Consider the following 22,941-nt stretch of genomic DNA (forward strand, 5'->3'; position numbering starts at 1 on the left):
ACTTTTAAATAGTTTTGCTGACCTTTAATCTTTAGTTGAGACAATTTACCTTTCTTCATAGATAAACTTTTTTTTTTTCAACAAAAAGTTTTGAGTTACTAAATTTCTTAAAGCTTCAAGTTTATCTTAAGACGGAAAGTAAAGAATCTCATCAAAACATCAATAGTTGGTAAAACTTTTTCAAAACTTAAGTTCAAAACTCAAAACTCAAAAATCTATTGCAGTCTGTTGCCTTGGAATTTTGAAGTTTCTCAACTTTTTTGCTTTTACAGTGATATTTTGACAGTTTAAACCTGAGGATAAAAATGTGTCATTTTTGAGAATAAAATTAACATATACAGTATTTTAAATACACAAATACAAGCTTTTAATATATTTATTTTTACAAATTACATCTTATTTTTTAGCCCAGGAAAAATACAAATTACAAAATACTCATGTACAAAGTGATTAGATATGTATTTTTAAATACATTTTATTGAACTGCCTGTCTGCATGTCTAGATATCTCTGGAAGTAAGTCAGAAAATGTGTTTTTCTTTATGTAACTTTAATAAGATGTCAGGGTTAGAGATGCTTTGGCAGCTGATCAACGTTCATTTACAAATCAGCAAAACAAAATGACTCATGACTTGAAGAAGCTGTGAATGAAAAAAGAGAACACTGAGGTGACTAAAATATTGACATTCATCACAGTGAGTGTATTTGATCTCTTATTAGAGGAAGTAAGACTGACTTTTTCAATAACTGTACATAAATCTGTATTACTGAGTTACTGTAAAAGGAACATATTGACATCTATATTAGTGATACAACAAGTTTACATGGGCAGCTTCCTGTGTGTAGTATGTCACTGGTGTGTAAAATACTACAACTTATTCATCCTACAACATAATTGTATACATTCTGAGGTACGCTGCCTTTAATCATAATGTACAGTTTGTGTTAATATACAAAAATATATGACAAGTATATTTAGGAAAAAGAGATAAATACTATAAACACAACACAATAAATCCATCTTTAAGTACAAGGCGACCACATTACTGGCTTTGTCATGTGACAGACTTGTTTGAACGTCTGAAACAGGATGTGTGGTTTGCACAAAAGTGATGCTGAAACTGGATTTACACATTCTTACCTAAAAGAAAAGCTCTCCGAATTATAGCCATACTAAAAATGTGTGTTTTTGTGCAGATTATCTGATGTTCTCCAGGTTTAATCAGAAGTAAATGTGTTATGTTTGTCAGATACAACAGGAAAAGGCAGTGAAATATGGTACATTAAATTTGAGGATACAGATCAGATGAAATGTGACAAAATCTGATTTTCTTACTTGATCCTGTGGAGAAAAATGATTTCATACAAACTTTCTGTAAATTTCAAAGGATGCATCTTAAAGTAGTCACAGAGTTTTAACTTTAAACATGACAGTCATGGCTCCCTCTGGTGGCGACATCCTGCATTGCAGTCAGTACAAAATACACAAAGTTTATTCTGCAGGATGGACCAGCAGGTTCAGGAGTATGTGGGATCAGAGTTTTTGGCTCTTGGGAGGAAAAGTAGTCGGGTTTTGGGGTTGAAAGTTGATCTCCAGTCCAGGTTTTTCTCTCTGCAGTGAGTCTCTTTACTTCTTATGTGACCCGATCATGACTTTTGAGACAAAGTTGACGATGGCGCTCGCCGGCTGCTCGGGGTCGTGCTCAGCAAACAGATGGCACATATTTTCAGTCTCACTCTGGGATTTCCTGGCTACAAATCCAAAGATCCTGCAAGACATGGACAGAGACAGGCAGACAAGAATATTTACACAAGACCTTTTACAGATTTTAAATTGCAGCAGTGAGCAGGTAGAAGTTCAGTATCTTTCATTAAACAATACAACTAAAATCTCTTTGTAGGCTTGAATAAGTCACTGCAGAAAGTTTTGAAGTTTCCTGATTGACAGAAAACAGTTGCTGCAAACATATTTTAACTGAAGCACAGCTAAATGTTTTATTAACACAACCTGAAATAAATTCTGAGCTTATGAGGAGGGCAATAATTTCATTTTTTCATCTTCTTAAATGTGAATATTTTCTGGTTTCTCTACTCCTCTCTCACAGAAAACTAAATATTTTCAGGTTGTGAACAAAACAAAACATTTGAACATGTCATCTCGGATTTTGGGAAACATTGATCATTGATTGGTCATTTTTAACCTTTTCTGACATTTTATGGACCAAACAACTAACTGATTAATAGACAAAGTGGTTCACAGATGAATTGATAAGGAAAATATTCACCGCAGGAAAGACTTGAATTTTGTTTTCTATTTCTGTTTTCTGCTGTTCTCTAATAAACACTCCCAAAATTATTACCAATATTCTGAGTTTATGAGGAGGACAAACCATTCATTTTTCTTTGAATGTTGAAAACTCGACAGTGAAGGAGTTTATTGTGAGCCACCTTTCAGCTGTACAGTGGGAGAGTGTTTTATTTTGGATGGAGAATAAATTCAAGGTCACCTAAACAAGGCAGGTACCTCGAGGATATCAAGTGCACACATGAGGTGTTTCCAGAAATCCTGATGGAACTGGACACAACCAAGTGTTCACAATAAATTCAAGCACTGAAAATTAAGATGCTCAAGTGATGTGAGTACCTGCCATGATAAACTGATATTCGTCCTGTAGAAAACTGTATGTTACATTATCAAACAGTGTCACTAATTTGGCTGATTTTAGTGAAACCACAATCAAAACTAAGTTGTTCTGTATGTGTTATTTCCTAAATTATCCGTTTCGTACATGTGAATGAAGATGCAGTTCATGTAAACAACTTTTTTTTTTGTGGTTAATACAATGCATCAGAGTAGCTTAGAGGAAAAAACATGAGACCTGCAGTAAATTAAAGGGACTTACTTTGCAGTAGAACCGCTGTCTCTTGTCCATCTGTTTGGGGCAGAATGACATAATAAAGTTTACAGACTGTTATTGGCTATCATACATTTACACTTCACATATACAATACACAATAATAGCAGCTATTGGCTAAACTCAGGTTATTTTATTTCTACCTGTTTGTAGATTTGTTTTGCAGTAGAAGACAAGGCAAAACATCAGGATTTAAAGGCTCCAAAGACTAAAAAGTTTAGAAATAACAATAAAAACACTGATATAAATAAATACATGGAGCAAAATGCAGGATAGAATGAATTAAGAAACAAGTAAATGAAAAACTAAACATTGCTTCTGTTGCATCTGTGCAACGAAGTAAGTTGACATCCACTGTGCAAAAACGTGGAGTCATCATTTTAAGCCAAGCTGGTTTTCAGCACAGCGACAACAACAGAGTCACCTGTACACTTTAAAAATGGTCTAATTTTCACGCCTGCTCTGACACAAATTTATGTAGAGAATAAATAATAGAGGCAGAAGCACACAGTCCATTGATCCTCTTTTTTTGACCTCTAAGAGTCAAAAAGTCGTATTTGTTCAAGAATCCAGCCCACAATGTTGTCAAATTGTTCTAAAAGCCTGATAGTTAAAATATGGGGTTAAACTGTGTTTAAAACTTAAAAAAATCAACTAATAAAAGTTTAATAAAGTGTCTGTGGCATCCTTTACTCCTAAAACTACACAGGATCAAGTAGGATCAAGGATGTCTGACTTTCGAAAGATTTTCAAAGGTTTTCATTAGAACTGATGTGAGGGCCACCAGTTTAAAATCATTACAATGAAATGTCTGGCAAGAATAACATACAACAATAAACAACAAACACGTATCTGTCCACTTTCAGTACATCTTTTAATTTATTCCATTTATTAGATGCAAAAAAGCTGAAAGCTACTTTTCCAAACTCAGTATTGATCTGAGGAGTTTCACAAGGTTTGAATTCTAGTAGTGTGATGTATATTTGCTTTACAGACCACCTGCGACTTAGCAAGCTCACAAACGTTAGGTTGTGATGACTCTTTTCCACTTTCCACTCTTCCACGCAACTTGCCTTGCAACAAAAACCTTATAAATCAAAATGGGCAATGCTTGTCGCTTCTATCACTGAGAGAATTGTCCATCTCTGTGTGTCAATCTTCAATTCTGCTTTTGTTAAAATAAGATATACTGAGGATCATGCAGCCCAGGTGGAGACATGCTCTTTGTAGCGCTCTTTAATAGACTCTAAAACAAATAATGAAAACTAGTGTTACTCACTTCCTGCCCTGTGGGTCCAGAGAGCAGAAGATGACGGTGTTGACGGCGTAATGTCTCCTGAAGAACAACCTGCGGCGACAAACACAGACAGTCTGTGTGAACACTTGCATTCAGATCACATCATTTTGAAGTTGGGGTTTGTGTGTTAGTGGTGTGATGACTCACTTCCTCTGGTTGTCAGTGAGTGTGATCCCCTGCGCCGACACTTTAAAGTGGACAACGGTGGACGCTGGCGGGGGGTCCATGGAGAGCGTCAGCGTGGTCGCCTTCTGGACCGCCTGATGTCCCGTCAGAGACTCCAGCGCCACAGAGCCCAGGTACCACACGTTACACGCTGCACAGTAAGACAAACACGGACATTCACTGAAACACACCCAAGGAGCTTTTTGTAATTTGTAGCCGACATGAACTTCCAACACAGTTCCAACAGAGGGTGTGTGTAAATAAAAGTGAACAAACACACAGATTTGTGTACATATGTGGTGTGTGTCTCATACCTGCTCCTTGTTTGAGGAGCTCAGCTGCTGAGTTTGTTGATGTCGGTGCAGACGAGTCATTCAGCTCCTCCACTGGGTCTAAACAAACACACAGTTGTGTGACCAAGAAGCACAAAAAACTGCATATATGAAGTGTCCAGCTGCATTTAAACAAGACATTTATACCATTCACCATGCACACATACACTTGCATGTATGGCTGTGAATTGCTGAAAATTATCAGACCCAACAGCAGAAATTAATATCTGATTGCAGTTTTGAACAAACATTTTAAACAGTCTTTATAAAATTTTAAGTAAAGTGCCATTTTATTTGTGCATATAAAAATTTAATTTGCATTAGCAAGGAAACTTGTGAACGTATGAAACTGACAAATAAAAACATCTACACTCTTGTTCAGTCTGTGTGGCAATGACACTAAAGATGGCAACCAACATGTTCAACATAAAGACTTTAAAGCTACAAGGAACTTGTGTTGATTAGGAGCCACACAAAATATAACATCAACACTGGCTACCGTACTGTAGCTTTGTCTGGGAAAATTTCATCTGATTTCAAGGAGAATCCGACCTGATGGCAGGCAGGAGAGTTTACCTCTGTCAGGCAGGATGAGTTTGCAGGGCAGAGCCAGCGGGGTGATGGAGTGCTGACACACCAGAGCTGTGAGACTTCCTGACAGGAAAATAAAAAACATATTTAGGATGAACATTTTGCAACCTTTCCGGAGCATTTAACGTGCATGTGTTTATGATCCAGACTGACTAACAGACTGATTATTAGTGAACATGTAAAGAGTGATGGTGTCAGCTGCACCTCATCGTACTGACCAGTAGAGGGAGGCAGAGGAAATGATTATAAACTCAAGTGCTCCTGTCCAATAGTAATGTTAATAGGTCCACCATGGTGGACTACTGACATGTTGTGCTGTATTGTACCAAGATCAGAGAACCAGTACTTTTCTGTTACCGTTACAACAGTTTCCAAAATAAAAACATGTATACACTATAGAAGTGTGTGGTGGTGGCTGTATCAGCTGCCTGTATTTCCTTATTATCTTGTTATTTTGCTGTGCTACAATTGTTTTACCAACCCAAAATGTTGGTGTTTGACATTCTGGGAATGAGAATAAGCAATCACCTATCTTTCCGGTGCATTTACGATCAGCTTGGACAAATTCTGCCATTAACATTTATTGGTAACATTTTATTTTACTGGTCAATTACTTCCTGATAATTACAGACTCATAAAATAAGACTCCATTTATCTGACAGCTGTAGTAGCAACTGAGTTTGCAGATAAACATTTTTATAGAACATGAGATTAATGCTTTGCAGGTTCGACATTAGTGCTCTGCTTACAAATACTATTAACACAACAACTATTTTTGTATCGGAGCAAGTGTTCGGTAAAGCTTCAGTTTTCTCACCAAAGTAAGGCTCGTTGGGGCAGCCTTTCAGACGAACTCCTTTCTGCGTGCACTCTATCAGGAAGTGTCTCACCAGCTCATTGGACAGGTCTCCTGCTGCAGAGACACACAGAAAACCTAAGACATATATATATATACTCAGGAGACAATGCAGGTCCCAAAAGTTCATACACAGCTGTGGGAAAATCTGCCCTAAATATCTGGAATTTGCTTCAAAAAAACATTTAAGATGCCCCCATAAAACCACTGAGATAGTTCCAGGGTTTAATTGCTAATTTTGTTGATTGTACTTGATATTGCTTTTAAGTTTTTTTTATTGCTCTTATTACTTATTTATTTGTTTTGGTGCCAATTTCTGCACTTTTACCTATTGATATTGTTAATTTTTGCCTTATTTTAGCCATGTATTGTACCTTTATTATTATCTCCAAGCTCTCTTGAGGATTTTGGTTGTGTGGTTTCTGTGCCTCTGCATCATTGTAATTGGATGGTGGATATGCTTTGGTATGCTTTGAAAATGATATAAGCTGTAGGATGGAAAAATTGATATTTTGTGCATGTGAACATAGTGAGTGTGTAACTCAGAAAATTTCAAAAAAGATGGATGGATTTGAGGCTGCAAACTGCTCATTAGGCTGACTTACTATGCTGAATGAACCACTTTAAAATGTGAGAAACTTTGATTTTGTTCTACTTGACGACTGTTCTTCTGTAAAAGTTTTTATAAGTTTCTGGAAAGTACAATGATTGCAATGCTTACAGTGCATTGCATGAACAGAGATTAAATGCAGGAAAAACAGAGCACTTTGTCAGATTTAAAGCCTACCTTTCTTACTCTGCTGTATCACAGATGGAGGAGGTGTGGCCACCTTCATGGCCAATCCATATGCCCCCCGAAATGAATGACTGTCTCTGACAATGAAGGAGCCCGGCTCTTTGTCCTTTAGCACCGCGATGGCTATTCAGCAGAGGGAGGAAACACAGATAAGCTAAAGTTAGAATCACCATGTTCACACCGTACAAGGAGCAAACCTCTGCACAAGGTTGTACTGTATTATCTGCTTGGAAGTGGCCGTTTGGCTCTCCTGTCCAAGACCAATATTTACCTTGGTCTCTGGAAATGTCGGGCTTGTACCAGAACTTGGACGTGTCCTGAACAAACTTCACAGTGTCTTGCTTACTGCCAAAGTCTGCGAGACACAGATTAAGACTCTACGTTAGGTTTCAGACTGGCTTTGGCCCAAATATGACACGGCAGCAGAAAAAATAAAGAGAGAGAGAGACTTTGTTAAAGGGTCAGTGCACCCAAATGACAAACACAATGTTATATTTACATCTTACCGTCCAGTTTTACATGCTGAGATTCTTTTGTCTTAAATTTCTGTCCTCAGAACTGAAAATGTTTAAAAACTCAATTTATAGTTCCAGCAACAATGTCTCAGTTACTCTTGATAATCCAGTGTTATGTGTGATTCTTTTTGTATGGAGGCCAAAACACACAGACCTGCAAGTTATTGTCACAAGTATCTCAAGTACTACAAATATTCTTGAGGAAAACCATGGCTTCATTGTCCAGTCTTGGGGGTTGCAGCTGTTTGTTTTTTCTGGTTTATTTGTTTAATTTGATTTTGGTGTAAAAGTGTTTTTAAATTGGAGGTGAGACTGGACGCATTTCAACTAAATTGTGTTAGTACGGATAATCAGAGATTTTTTGTAGTTTGGATTAATTGACCAGTTATAAGACAGAGATTGAATAAAACAATGAATTAATGCCACAGACAAACAGAAACTATTGGTGACAGTCTACCTGCTCCGGGTGACGGGGCCCCTCTGAGCGGGTCAGGGGTCATGGGGGACGAGAATGGGATGCTGAGACTGCTGCCACTGTGAGGGCTGGAAAACCCACTTAGAGAGGGGGAGCGGGAGCCAAGCTCCCCTCCCTCACCCCCTCTCCTCTTCTCAGGCAGCAGCGGAGGGAGGCCCCCATGTCCCCCGAGGTTCAGACTCCCCAGGCCCTCCACGGCCTCCAGCAGGCTGTGCTCCAGGCTGCCGTTCCCCAGCAACAACGAGGACAAGTCTGCGCTGTCTGTCTCCCTGTGGACCCCCAGACCTCCACCTCCACCTCCACCCAGGCCTTTGAGAGCCCCCCGGGGAGAGCTGTGGGCATTGGGGGTGCTGAGGGAGAGGGGAGGTGAGGGCTGGGGGGGGTACGGGGAGTTCTGGGAGTTTGGAGTCCGGTCATGCCACACAGGAGGAGGAGTGGAGCTGCAGAGAGAGAAAGCAAGAAGATTAGAGGTGGCAATAAGACAGACAAGTGGTCAGATAATTAAAAACTATGTCAATATTTAAATGTTACAAGATAAATGAAAGTATTAAAGCTCTACTGTAAAAAATATTAGAACCGGAAATGAATGAACATATGAAGATTCAGTGCAAAGTTGATGTTTTGATGACAGTGTTTTGCTGTAGTTGAACGATGTAACGGCTCTAAAGAGAAGCATTCTGTTCCAGAGGATTCCTGTTTTGTGCCATCAAGCTGCTTCCTTTTGTGCTGCACAGCATTTAAGCAGATTTCCCACAGAAAGGGCAAACTGGGCATGTGCCAGGGCCCTAAAGTCAAGAGGCCTCTTGACTGTACTGGATCATTTTGAGTGGACAGAAATATGTGTAAAAGAATGCAGTTTATATGGGAGTAGGCGTAAGTGATTAACGTGATTAACTGTATGTTTGTTTGGGTATTTTGTTGAAGACACGACTTCAGCAAGTAAAAACATGTCCTGAGAGGGTTCAATAGATTTCAAACACCTCTCCTCAGCTACGTCTGTCTAAAGTCTCTCTGATGATTTGATACAATTCACATCTTTAACTGACCCTTCAATGAGCCCCTCTTGCAAACAATAACTGTCTTATCATAGATTAGCAACTGTTCATAGAGTGCTGCAGGCCTGTCAAGCTTTGTGTGTCCCTACTTGTTGAAGTGGTGTGAACTGCGCTGTGAGATGAGTGTTACTTTTGTGGTGTTTTATGACTTTGTAGGGTGACCTCTTTTTATTAGTATTTCAAAAAGGTAAAACACAAGAGAAAAGGTGTTTGGGATGAATTAAACTTTGTCTTCACCTGCTCTAACATAAGCTGCACACGTCCGGCTAAATGCTAGCTGCAGTAATGTGACTTCCAGGCAAACGTGTTAGTTAATACTGCATTTGCCAAACTCATGGTGTATTCTCAGGAGTTACTTTGGGGCTGGTTATGTGGAGAGTTTGTGGGCTGGTGCAAAATCTGTCTTTCAGCATCTCAACAATCAGTAATCTACAGTTTCCTGATTGATAGATAGCTTTACTTGTTGCTAAAGCAATGGCTTACTACTGCTAACTGTAGCTGCCCCTAGGTAGTTAGCTCAGTTAGATGTCCAGCTGGGGGGGTGTTGGTGTTTACATCCTTACAACAGGAGTTATACAGTGCTGGGAGGAGGTGATGGGGAATGGTGCCATAATGGTGCCATAATGGGCATAAATGGCTGAAGAAGACATTGGCAGAGGAAGCTAAGAAGAGCAAAAGAGTGTGACAGAGCAAAAGGCTGCCAGAGTAAATGTCAGATTGGCTCTTAGTCGCTGGCAAGAGCTTTGTGAAATAAAAGGCAGTTGACAAATGTCAACTGTCCTTCAGCTGCAGCGTAGGGTCATATGTGTGTGTAGGTTAGTTTGAACTGTGGGACCAAATCCTACGTGACAGGAGAGGTTTATACAGGATTGTGGCCTTTATTATTGACGTAATAATGCAACGTGTAGTTTACCTGTCTGTGTGTGGGAGGGGGCTGTCTGATGACACCGAGCACATGGAGCCAAAGATCCTCTGACAGGAAGCAGGAGTGACCGACACTTCTGATCTGAAAAGTTCTCCCTCCGTGGAGCCGCCGGCATGGTTCATACTGTCCAGGAAACTTCGGGAATCTGACCAAAGAAAAAAAAACAGACCAGAAAAAAACGTCAATCCTCTTTTACTACAGAGCTCTCAAACACTAACCAGATGTACTGTAAAAATTCCCAGGATGTGACATTGTTCCATAAAATATAATAACTGCCTGCCTCTGACTACTGTAACTGGTACTTGTGTTTGCTGTCGTTCGGACCTTTGTTTGGATTATACAACCGTGAACGTGTACCAGCACAAAAGAAACTCATCTGTCATTTTTGACAGAAATTTGGCAGTTTCTTTTAACTTTTATTCAGCTCATGAATCCAGCAAGTGGAGTTTTTTGATGATAGAATAGAAATAGAAATAGAAATAGAAAAATATTTCTAATTTTATCCTTTACACCATATTTTCCCACAGCCTCGTCGTATGCCATTGCTATCCTCAACAAAGAACAGCAAGATGGCATTTTTTGCTAGATTATATGGCCCACAACTCTGTGTTTGCCTCTATTTTTTCTTTGTTTTGCCTCCAGCTGACACTGTAACATAATCATGACATTGCTGCTAAAAGGGTCTATTTGGGCATAAGGGGGAAAAAAAAGAGGAAAACATTTTTTAGGAATTTTTGCATTTCAAGAATAAAGTCAAACTTTCAGTGTTAATACTGGGCATAACAAAAAATAAATCAGAACAGGACTTTTTTTGTATTTTGAGAATAATGTTGAAATATAAACTATTTTGACTTTATTCTCAACATTTAAAGAAAAACAAATCTTCCTCCTTCTCATTTTCCCCCTAATACTCCTCTGTAGCATCCTTCATCTGCAGTAGTTGACATCATCACAACTAATCCAACAAAGGAAATGTGAATGTAAATCAGCAGAGACTGACAGCATACAATAGAAAAACAGAGGTGTGTGTGTGTGTGTGTGTGTGACGTTGGGAGTGGGGGGCGACTCCAAACATCCCAACACGACATCCTGACATTCTGACAACACAGTGTGTCATTCAGCAAACACGAGGGCAGGCCTCCTCAGGCCACAGACAGGCCTGTGAAGTACGATGAGTCACCGTGTAAAGAGTCAATCATTATAAAGAGCTCCTTGTTCGGGCCGACTGCCCCCCCCCAACCCCCTTGCACACACCTCCCTCTAACTCCCCCCTCCTCTCTTCCGCTCCTTCCCTTCATTCAAGCACTCTCAGATGGAGGAATTTGAACTCAACTGGCAGCTTTGTTGGTGATCATATTGGACAAGACTGCAGCATCTCGAGTGGATTATATAATCACACGTCCTGTTAATGAATGTGAAGAATGTTTACACACACACACACACACACACACACACACACACACACACACACACACACACACACACACACAAAGTGGAAATTGTGGAAATTGAAGAGTAACTGCTAAGCAATGCACTGTAAAGATGAAAAGGTTGAGGAAACCCACAATTTCAAGGCAATGCAGTGCAATAGGTTTTTGACTTTTGAGCCCAACTCAAATTCTTAAGTTTTGAAAAAGTCTAACTACTGATCTTTTGTTGAGTTACTTTTCTTCTTTCGATAAACTTAAAGCTTTGAATTTTAGAAACTCAAAATGTTGTATTTTAAAAAATAGTGAGTAAATTCATTGAAGTTGAGGGTAAATATTAAAATTTTAATATTTTAAGTGAAGGCACTAAAAAAAGACTAATCTGGGTTTGCAGCTCACTGTGACCAATTTTTGAATTTCTTTCCTTTTTTTTTTTTTAGTTTAGTTTAGGTTATTTGAACATTATATACACACAAAAGACAATCAAATGACAAAAAAGTTAAATCAGTGCGCTGGAGAGATGCCACAAAAGATGCCACAAAGGCTTGTGAAGATACCTCCCCTATATAACTAACAATGGACACACTTCAAGGTGCCAAGACTAAATAGTACTATAAAATTAATCTAGTTTTTTTTAAAAAAACCTCAAACTCAGCTCGATTCAAGTTTATTGAAAGAAGAAGAGCAAATGATCTAAACTAAGATTATAGGTCAGCAAAACTTTTTAATGTTTATTTTAAAACTTAGGAATTTGAGTTGGGCTCCAAACTCAAAAATCTATCACACTGTCCTGCCTTGAAATTTTAAGTTGTCTCAACTATTTTATTTTTTTTAATTTTATTTTTATTTTACAGTGTGGTAGCAAGTTAGATGTCCTGTCGATGTGTGAAAGGAAGTGTTGGAAAATACATAATACAACAGGCAGCTCCAACCAAGTAACCAGACTTTTAGAAGATGCTAAAATCAGTATGACATCATACTGAGAGGAGATGGTTTTTCTTTTATTTTTTAAGTTTTTATTAATGAAAATAAATCATGAAACACAGGTGGCTGTGTTTGTAGAGAAAATTCAATATACCAGAAAAATACCAGAAAACTGGTGAATGTAACAGGATCATTGTGTTCTTGCTGCATTTATTTAAGGTAACTGAATACTTCCTCCACCACAAGTCAAGAATTTAGGGTTTACTGTGACTTTCCCACAGCTGAATGTTTCCCACACAGATTTCTATAGTGCCAACATTATGTACGCTGTATCAAATGTCCATAAGTATGAATTTACTGGCAGCTGCTGTGAGCAGGTCTCATTAAACATCCTGAAAATTTGTATCATCAATTTATCTATACAGGAGTACACAATATATAGCTTGTTTTAACCAGGATTTGGTGGTACTTGTACTTAACATGAGTATTTCTGTTTTATTTCATTTTTTCTAGAGGAAGTTTATACTGTTATGTACTTTTTACTCCACTTACACACTGCAAATCTGAATAACTTAGAAGTACTAAAACCAATCAATCAGTTGAGTTGATAAACTCTAACATTGGAGGCTATCAGTTAAATTAAAATGATTGATTAACTCAAATATTTTCAGTACAATCAATTTAGGCTTTTAATTTGTCCCTCTCATTGCAGCAAGAAAAAGTTCCAGGGAAAAATCTATTGAAGTAAGAATACTTCAATAGGCAGAGAGCATATATACACTTTATTTAATGCAATTTACCTTACAGCTGAACGATTTTGAAAAAAACATCTAATTGCAATTGGAATGACTATGGCGTGATTTTTATTTTTTAATTAATTTATTTTTTTGCAAGAATCTGTACCAAATTAAGACTTTTTTTAGGACTGTAGAATCTGACGTGTAGGACAGAACATCTCAGCTTCATGATATTCATTCATTTGAAAGTTTTTTGACACATTTTGCTTTTAATAAATATCACATCTCCTGCGATTTGAAAAGCTATATTGTGGTTTTGATAAAAAATTTGATTAATTGTCCATCCCCACTTCACACACACTTCACTTTTCAGATGGTTTAGTGCTTTCTGACACCCCCATGAGATATCTGACACACCAGGTGGTCGACACTTAACTTGAACTCTTTGGGGTCAAAGGTCAAGAGCACAGAGCAAGTTATGTTGTCGACCAAAACATCTCACCACTGACACACACACACTTACTCACACACAGCTCAGAAAATGGAGATATTCTATAATTAAAGTTGTTGTTGCTGCTTGAAGCAAACAAACACAAACACGAGCTGAGGGGAATGTACTGAGGGCAGCCGGATTCCTCAAACATTCCCACAGTCCCTGTCAGTTTCTCTCTCTCGGGATGAGTCCCAGAAAGCGCAGAGCTCCGTCTCCCTCTGTTCCCACGGCCGATTCTCCTCACTGTGGTTTGTCACATCTGCTGCTCCGCAGCTCATCACAGCTCATCCAGTTAATTACAGAACAGCCCAAGCAGTGACTAACATCAGCTGACCCAACTCTGACCTCTGACCTCACAGCACACTCTGATCTGTGAGGCTTCACTGGTCGTTATGACACACTAACACACCTTTCACCCCCCGTTTCCATGCTGCACGGTCTCCATGGCTACTCACTGTCAGAGAGACACGTATTAATGAAGAGACCTGAAGAGACGACTGAGAGAAAGGACAGTCCAGTCCAGTCCAGTGTGGATAGATGGAGCAACAGAGGCTTTGTTTCTTAATGCCCAAAATATAAAGACTTCAAACATGAAATTTTCCTTAAATTGTCCCCAAAATATTCCAGACAAGGGTTTAGTTCCACAGATTAACACTGGGATTAATCCTTGCAACATTGCACTTAAAACACCACTTTGCAGCAACGTTCCTGCAACATTACACTTAAAGCACTACAATACAATGATGTTCCTTCAACACTACACTGAAAACATTACATTCCAGTGACATTCTTGCAACCACCCTGCGTTGCATGTAACAACAATTTTCCTACAACATTACACTTTAAATGTAGCACCGCGATGTTACCATGATATTACAGTTAAAACGCTACATTGCAGGGACAATACTGCAACATCACAATGAGAACGTTATGTTTCATGCAACATTCCACTGATATAAATTGGTTGATGTCTCCAAAAAGTGGTGGAAACATTGGACAACATACCAGCAACGTGCTGGCAATGACACTCTGGAAATTAACTTGGTAGGTTGCTACAATGTTACATGTGAGGTTCCACATTTAGACAAGGAACGCAGGCCTATTGGAATAAATTTAGAAAATATTTAGTCGTATAGTTTACTTCCTTGTGGTCTAAAATGCCTGATTTCACAGCAGCTTTTCTAAAAAACTTGTGATGCATGTTGCACTGTTTTTAGGCTTTTTTGAAATATAATTGCTGGAGCAAATGAAAATTGAATTTTGTATAATTTATTAAATATCAAAAGCAACCTGTTTCAGGGAGAACAAAACTGTACTTTATTCTGAGTGTTCAAAGTAACCTTACCAGAGTAATACTTATAAAAAATGCTATGTATATCAAAAATATATTTATTTGCAAATGAAGAAGTGCACCTGGGGGGATATTCCAGAAGGAAGCAAAATCTTTTTGAAACTCGAACTCCAACCAGTCGAAACAGCAAACACAAAATGAGGAAATAGAAAAGTGAACAAAACACCAATAAATGTCAATAGCAATGGCAGATCTTGTGTGGTCTTTTTAGTTCCCATTAAAAATAAAAAAATATACAAAAAATAATAAATAACACTTAATTAATACGATTGAGATGATTGGTGGAACTCCCAGAGAGCTTCGATGTTTGGTCAAATTTGTGGAAAAAGTTGCAGTGATTAGACAAAATTAAAAGGTGGTGCAGAAATCACAGGGATTAGTTGAATTTGTGTTAATTAATTGAGAGGGACTACAAAGCATGCAAGAAAGCTGGATTCACACTGTATCCAATTTATTATGACCCATGATCTCACAAAGAAGCCATTTGGAATCTCACACTAAATGACAGCTTTGCTTTTTAACTTTTGCTTTGAATGACTTAAGGCCTTCTGTTATCTAAATTGCTTGGCACCTATGTTTGCAAGGCTTCTGCTGGTGTGAGATGCACCAAAATACACCCTAATATCCAAACAGACTCATACAAAAACATGTAAACACCTGGCAAACTTTATTTTTTAAAATTCCTTGAGTTATTTCCTCTTTAGATTTTTCAACAGTGTTTTTCTGTCCATTGTTTTCTCCTTACTTGTGCGGCTCTGAGTGAGCACAAAGCCTCTTCAGTTTGGGTCGAACCATGCAAAACCAATTCCAGATGGCACAGGCCCACGTGGGCACGACTGCCAACCTCCACCAGCCAATAACCTCCATGAAAAATACACATAACACACAAACACACGCACTTTCCTGATTGCACAGAATGACAGTTTTATGGCTTAGAATGAAGATGTGTGCATACCTTCATGCTCGGTACGGAGATAATCCCATTAATCAATAAAACCACAGTGAGGTTATCTGGAACTAATATTTCTCCACCTCAGAACCGTGCTGACTGTTGCATGACGCAGGATGGTATGAAAGGCAGAGTAGACAAAAACAGAGAAGAAGAAATGCAGGAGGATGAAACACATACAGCTGTCACATGTTCTGTGCAGCTAAAGAGCTCCTGTGTTGAGTTGTAACAATGAAACTCTTCTCCTCATTTCTCTTTAATTCTTCCACTCACGCTTCCAAACATTTAATCTGCAGCAGCGTCGCCATGGACAGAAGGAGAGCCTACACACACATGCATAAACACAGTGATGCACAGGGAGTTATGCAGGACAACAGTGGGCTTGCAGACTCCCTGCAGACCACAGGAATGTGAATGCAAGCACTTAGTATGCACACACACACACACACACACACACACACACACACACACACACACACACACACACAGGCTGACAGGTCTGAAGGTCTATGGCACGTTACAGCTGTTCGCAGCGATCACAGGCTGCTGCCTCTCAGGGGGGATGAAGGGAAACGGGAGTGAAAGAGCAGCAACACAATGAGGAGGAAGACACCTGCTGCTGTGACCCTGAGGCTCACTGAAAGTCCAGATTACTGAGTAATAACAATAATGATCAGAATTTTAAAAACGATTCAGGGTAGAACATAGTTCTTATTTAGGCTTTCTAGTTCAAACTCTGTTATTGACCTTTCGCTAAGCACCGCCCTCCTTAGTTACTGTTGGCATCGCTGCCAAGTTTTCCATTCTGGCACTGCATTTATGCAGTTTATGGTGATAACGGTGGCAGATTTGACATCGTGATTGGGAGCAATTGCTGAAACACAAGTTCTGCAAAGTTCCTTAGAGATGTAAACAAAAGCAGATTCTCATTTATAGCTGATGACAGTGGGGTTTGTTGGCTAAAATGATGACTCAGCAGATTTCATAAGTGTAGCTGGCTGATGTAAGCTAATGCTACTGCTAACTCCTTGAGTCGGCAGAGAAGTCTCCAGCTGACATTTATGTTTCCATCTGACATGTTTTAAAATAAGAACCCCGTGAAAGTGTTTATGTAAAGTTAGCTAACAGCTGCATACATGATATAGCGTCAATGCTAAAAGACTGAGGCTAAAGCTAGCTTACATCTCAGCAAACATTGGTCAGGTAGTGAAAAACAGCAGGTATATCTACATGATAGATGACAGAAATACACTCATAAACGTGGGAAAAGGAAGTGCAAAGACTCGATTAGTGCAGCGGACCTTGAGACGGGTCACCCAGCCACCATCACCCCAGGAAGAGAGCCGGGATAAGAGCCAAGCTAATCTGTCTTAGACCTGAGACCGTGAGCCAGAGTGAGCTGCATCGTCGTCGACCCACTTTGATTCTGCATCAGCCCACATCCTCCTCCTCAAACCCCCATAGAACAAATTCAGTTTGTCTAGAAGTAAAGTTAGTTAGTACTAAGCTAGCGTTAGTCAGCTGGACATGCTAATGTTCGCAGCTTATGTTAGAGCAGATGAAGACAGAGTTTAATCCATTTCCCACAAGCGTGCTCTTGTGTTTCACATCATTGAACTACTACAAAAAAAAACGCCACTATCCAGACTCATGAAACGCCGAGTATTGCTCTTCTCAGAGCCTCCTGCACATCTTCAACATGAGAAATACAAAGCTTGACAGGCTTGTGACAGGTTAGTTCTGGTAACCAAACTATGACTGTGAAGTTGCTGTTTGGAGGCGGGGCTTATCAAAGGGTCAATTGTCTCATTTTGTCCACCTGATGAATATAATTTCAATATTGTCTGACAGAGTCTGTCTGCTGTTTGGTGATGAGCAGGTGGTGTATAGTGGGTTTCATGAGAGCGCTTAGACTGAAATATACACAGTTAATAGTGGTAAGACCACAACTAGGGACTCTGCCAGATCACACGCAGCTCTCTCCTTGGTATCACTTGACTCTTCATCAGAATGCTATCAGTCGTCTATCCCAGAACTCCCTCTTTCAGTAAAAATCAATCAACCTCGGCCCCCGCTGCGTCCTCCCTCCTCCTCCTCCTATTCAGAAGCTCTGACTGTCTGAGCAGAGTATTTAAACTAGTAGGCGGTCGTCTGTAAATTAGATTCCTCTGCCGTGTCTGGGTGTTTGGACGGACAGCTTTATCGAGTCAGTGAAGTGGCAGAGGAGAGGCCAAGTTATACGAGCCAGCTGAGGAGGGAGTGAAGAATAACAGCACTACAAACAAGTGGAGGGAGAGAAACAAGGCAAAGGGTGACGCTAAACGAGGCGGTGTTCAGAGGAAAGGTTGTGGGAGAGAACACTGTCATCATGGAGGTGTTTATTGGTGTCTCAAGTATTCTGATGATGAGTTGAGGACAGTTTGACTTATCTAACTCTCTTCATTCATCACACAAACCAGATCAGATGATGACGTGATGGTAATATTTACCTCGAGGTCAAAATGATTATTAATGTTTTTCATGTATTGAGTTCGTCTGAACTGCAGAAAGAACCCAGACATTTGATCATGTTTTGAAGCTGAAGCGAAATTCCTCAGACTTCACCCATCTGGGGAAGTGATCAGGGACCGTAAGTGGTTCTCCTGGTGGATCCATACATGACGGCAGTTATAACATGACTCAGTGTTGCAGTTTGTTGCGGAGAAACTTTACACTCAAGGCTCAGCTTCTCTCTCTGTATATTATATCTTTGTCCACAAAGTTTAGTTTTGTTTTCATGACTGGTTTATGACCCTCATGAGTGATCATTGAAGTCTGTCCACCTCTGGGAGAAATGTTTTTGGACATTCAGGTTACATTTCAATAACTATGTCAGACATAGGACCCCGGCCCGTTGTGCTATTTATCCATCTAGATTTTCTTGGTGTAATTTGCTGAGTTTTAGAGATAGAAACTGTAGAGATTTCTGCCTTCTCTTCTGTATAATGGGACTAGATGGCACTCGGCTTGTGGTGCTCAAGTAGTTCCTACATAAAACTGCTCACAGCAACATCTGTGGATTATCTTGAGTATCCAGGTCATGATTTTTGGAAAGAGACACTGGTTTTAAACAACATATGGTAATTTTATATAAATATATTGCATATTTTTTCCTTGATGGTGTCCTCCTTGGCTGAGCTGTAACCTCTCATCCATGGGTAGATGCACACTTACTTCTGCGCAAGGATACAGTTGGCGGGTGTAGTTCAGTAGAGTGAAAATAGCTCCAGCTTATTTCTGGAAAGACACATTGCTGTTGAGATGTATTTTTTGGTGCTTTGAGTGCCATCTTGTTCTATTATATTAGAGAGAAGGCAGATGTATTTACGACTTATATCTCCAAAATTCTGCATGCAACTCACACCGAAAAAATTGAGATGAATAAACAGCATTACAGGCCAGAGGAAAAATATGTATTTTTGATTTTGGGGTAAACTGTCCCTTCAAAACTAATTTAAACCAGTTTTAGTCAAGACACCTTGACCAAATCAGTGTTTCCTGGCAGTGTTTTTCCACCAAAGATCATTGAACAGTGAACACCAACCTGAGGAATAAGATACATCTAGTGATGTCATCATGGTTTCCATTTCTGGACAGTGAAAACTTTTTGTTGGATTCAGCTGGGAACCAACTTTTTTTGTTTTGAACTATTTTATTTTTTGGTGAAAGGCTCAGAGAGGGTTCAAAATTAGATGAGCGCTCTGATAACATTATGGAAAGGATCCCTACAGAGATAAACCAGAAACAGCTGTTTTAATGCTGTAACCAAAGCCAACAGACTCCCTTTACAGAAACAGTAACTGTATTATTGGAAACAGACAGACATTTCCACAGCTCCAACAATCACCAAACTCTGGTTTGGTTGAAATAAACCCTTAATTCACCGTTAGATGTGAGAGGAGTGAGAGGGAGGTCGACATCAAAGAAGTCAGAAGCCAGAATATTTTCACTTCTGACTCTGTGAATTATGGGTTTATTTCGACCAAACCAGAGTTGGTGAATGTTGGAGCTGTAGAAAGATGAAAGAAGATGAGGTTTATTTTGTTTCTGTCAAGTTTGAGTGAAGTGTGTTACATAATGATGAAATTACGTTTTCTGTAAATGAAGTCTGGTGGCTTTGAAGAGAGCGATATATCTGCTGTTATCTGCTGTTTCTGGTTAAACAAAAAAGATCTTACTGTTTAAAAAAGTCTGTCTTTGTGGGGATCATTTCCATAGTGTTGTCAGACACACCATCCATTGACGGCTGACGGCTGCAGCAGTCTCACTCAATACTGGACCAGTCTCAAAAATTGTTGTCACTTACTCGTCTCACTCACTGGATACAAACTGCAGGTAAAAGTCCTGCCACTGGTCGCAGGCTCCAAGCAGCATCACGGCATCAGCTATCTACATTTTCAAAGTACCCATGAAACAAGAACAACCTCTGAGCTGCAACCTACACGCTGAAAACGGCAGCCTCCCGATGTGCAAATGTTCCACCAAAACAAGTTCCTCCCTCGACACTGTTTTGCAGCAGAACTGTCGCTGCATCCTGGACTTAGCACCGCCCAAGACGTTTCTGATTGGTTTAAAGAGATGCAAACAGGGCAGGGTATTTTTCCCCTATAGCAGAATATGTATGTGAGGAAAAAAACCCAGACAGAAATATGGAAAAATAGGGTCCAGGTTGAAAAATCTATAAGTTACCCTTTAATTTGTATGTGTTTAGTTTAACTTCAAGGAGCAAACAGAGTGCTATTGTCGATCTGAAGAGTTGATACCTATTTTCTTTTTTCAACATTTTTCTGCTTTTCTGCAGCTCTTAGAGATAATATGTCCCATCATCTGCATATACAGGCTATACCTCCTGCAGTTTCATGTGTCTTGTCATGTGTCTGGACTGTAGATACACCAGACACCATTGCATCATCACATTTAGGACCACTGATGCTCTGGTACATCTCACACTGAATCATGCCCTGAGGAACAAAAGCCATGTTTCCCTCTTTCCGTTTTGGTCTCTGCACCCTGAACTGGCCTTCTGTCCACTGTGTTGTCAACATTTTCCGTCCTTGTGGCTGAAGTTTTCTGCCTCTTTGCCCTTAATTTCCTGCAGTCCTGCGAAAGCCAAGTGTTTCTCACACACAGACGTCTGTACAGCGTCTCAGAGCAGCACTCGTCAATAACTAATCCCCTTGGAGAATATCCATTTTCTCCAAACTCACATGTGGCAGCTGAAATCTTTAACTTGCTTTTAACACTGGCCAAAACCCCTGTTGTGCCCGAGGCCGCACGTGTTTCATTAAGGATTATTCTGCCCATTATTTTCTTGTTCTGGAACCATTTATTGTTCTTTTTTATATATATTTTTATATCTATACTGAGAGTGTCAGTATTCACTCCTGATGAGGTCCAAGATGCTCCTTATCTCAGTTGTTAGGCTGTGTTCAGATTAGGGATGAAACGATAATCAGTATCAAAATAAATTGTGATGATTTAGCTTTACTCTAGCATTACACTTGGAATAAATCTCCGTAAATAAAGTCCAGCATCAACCAAAGTTAGCATCAGTCTCCCAGACACAGTAAGCAACGTGTGTGGATGCATCAATGAATCGATTATAGTTTTCAACTATAAAATTAATCACCAAAACACCAACTATGCTGATAATCAATAAATAGTTTTGGGTAAGTTTTTGCAGGAAAAAAGTAACAATTAAAACAATTACATACATTATATATACTATTATATATAATATTATTATATCATATATTATAATTTTCTATATTTTTCACCATTTTCTGATACTTTATAGTCAAGACAACTAATTGATTAATGGAGCAAATAGTTGACAAATTAATTGAAATAAAAATCAGGATGTTCAGATGTTGATTACCATGGCAACAGTAAAATCTTCCAAGCCTTGAAGAATTTGGGTCATCAGTTATTCTCCCGAATAGTTTGGTCTACAATATGCCAATAATGTGTAAAATAGATAGAAATGTTAAACAGTTTCCTAATAATTTCAGACTAAATTCCTGGTAATTATATATTTGCTGAAAAGACCTACATGGGAGTAATTATAGGGAAATACAAAATAACTGAGCCATTTAAACACAAGTAAATCTGAATTCATTTTTCACTGATTATTTGCAACTTTATTCCTGTAACTATCTGAGAGACATTTTCACTGAAAGTTAATTGAAATGTTTGTTTTCATATTTTATGAGCGTTTAGTCAGATACACACCTGATGCTTTATGGGCAGAAGCAACATGGCTGCAGAAGAAAAATATACGGTCGTGATCATATAATCATAATAATCATATTCTGCACAGTCCAAGAGGCACACACTGTCATTTGTTATTTTGTACTTTAATTAGTTTCTTATCTGTGTGCAATATTTGTTGAAATGCTTTTGCACGGACATATCAATACATTTTCTGTTGGGATAAAATGTTGGTACATGTCTGTCAACACATCTTAGCGTGAGAGACTTAATTGTTGGGCCTGTCTATTACTGGACACTTGTTTGAGAGACTTTAAAATAATTAAGAGATTTATATTTGAAACCTTGTTTTTTATATCTTTTATTTTTTTGTAGTTTTCATGGTTTCTACTGAAGAAGAAAGAATAGAGAAAATAAAACAAAAGACATCTGTATTATGCGTGGTAATTTTTTTCTATTGGACCACTGTAGTTACAATTCCCTACTCTCTAGTTTGTGCTGCAATTTATCGGAATTAATTGTGAAAATGAATTGAGCGCTGCGTCTGTTTTACCTCTCATTATCTCCAATTTACAAAATGATTTCCAGGAAAGTCAGTGCAGATTATTGTGAAAATATACCCAAGTGTTACCCAATGTGTGTGAAGAAGACAACGAAAAGCAACATATCCTCACAAATAAGAAGCAAGAATGAGAGAATGTCTGAATTTTTTGTTGACTGGATGAGTGACAAGAATAATTAATCAATTATCAAAATCAACTGTGGATCAACTAATTAATCAGCTGATAATTTCTACTCTAGTTGCGTTTGTTCTCTGCAAAACCACATGTCCTCTGTAGGACATATTTAACATGTAAAGGCTGAAGAGTTTCACTGAGTGCCATTCTTAA

At 38.9% G+C, this 22,941-nt stretch overlaps 1 protein-coding gene across 3 annotated transcripts in view; it reads right to left on the minus strand.

Moving 5' to 3' along the window:
• Window positions 1-343: 343 nt before the first annotated feature.
• Window positions 344-22,941, minus strand: part of LOC146324222 (tensin-3-like) — a 59,374-nt gene continuing 36,776 nt past the window's right edge. For 2 of the 3 annotated variants that reach the window (XM_084723518.1, XM_084723520.1), the window contains 11 exons: window positions 9,910-10,066; window positions 7,924-8,381; window positions 7,223-7,306; window positions 6,943-7,074; window positions 6,117-6,212; window positions 5,285-5,362; window positions 4,691-4,768; window positions 4,359-4,527; window positions 4,194-4,262; window positions 2,903-2,932; window positions 344-1,768 (listed from right to left, as the gene is read on the minus strand). In XM_084723518.1, coding sequence (XP_084579644.1) covers window positions 1,627-1,768; window positions 2,903-2,932; window positions 4,194-4,262; window positions 4,359-4,527; window positions 4,691-4,768; window positions 5,285-5,362; window positions 6,117-6,212; window positions 6,943-7,074; window positions 7,223-7,306; window positions 7,924-8,381; window positions 9,910-10,066 — 1,493 coding nt within the window. In that variant the 3' untranslated portion in view covers window positions 344-1,626. The remainder of the gene's footprint in view (window positions 1,769-2,902; window positions 2,933-4,193; window positions 4,263-4,358; window positions 4,528-4,690; window positions 4,769-5,284; window positions 5,363-6,116; window positions 6,213-6,942; window positions 7,075-7,222; window positions 7,307-7,923; window positions 8,382-9,909; window positions 10,067-22,941) is intronic. The other variant, XM_084723519.1, reaches the window with a different exon arrangement.

The sequence above is a fragment of the Lutjanus erythropterus genome, chromosome 7 (genome assembly GCF_056507025.1).
Source record: "Lutjanus erythropterus isolate fLutEry1 chromosome 7, fLutEry1.hap2, whole genome shotgun sequence".
NCBI lineage: Eukaryota > Metazoa > Chordata > Actinopteri > Lutjaniformes > Lutjanidae > Lutjanus > Lutjanus erythropterus.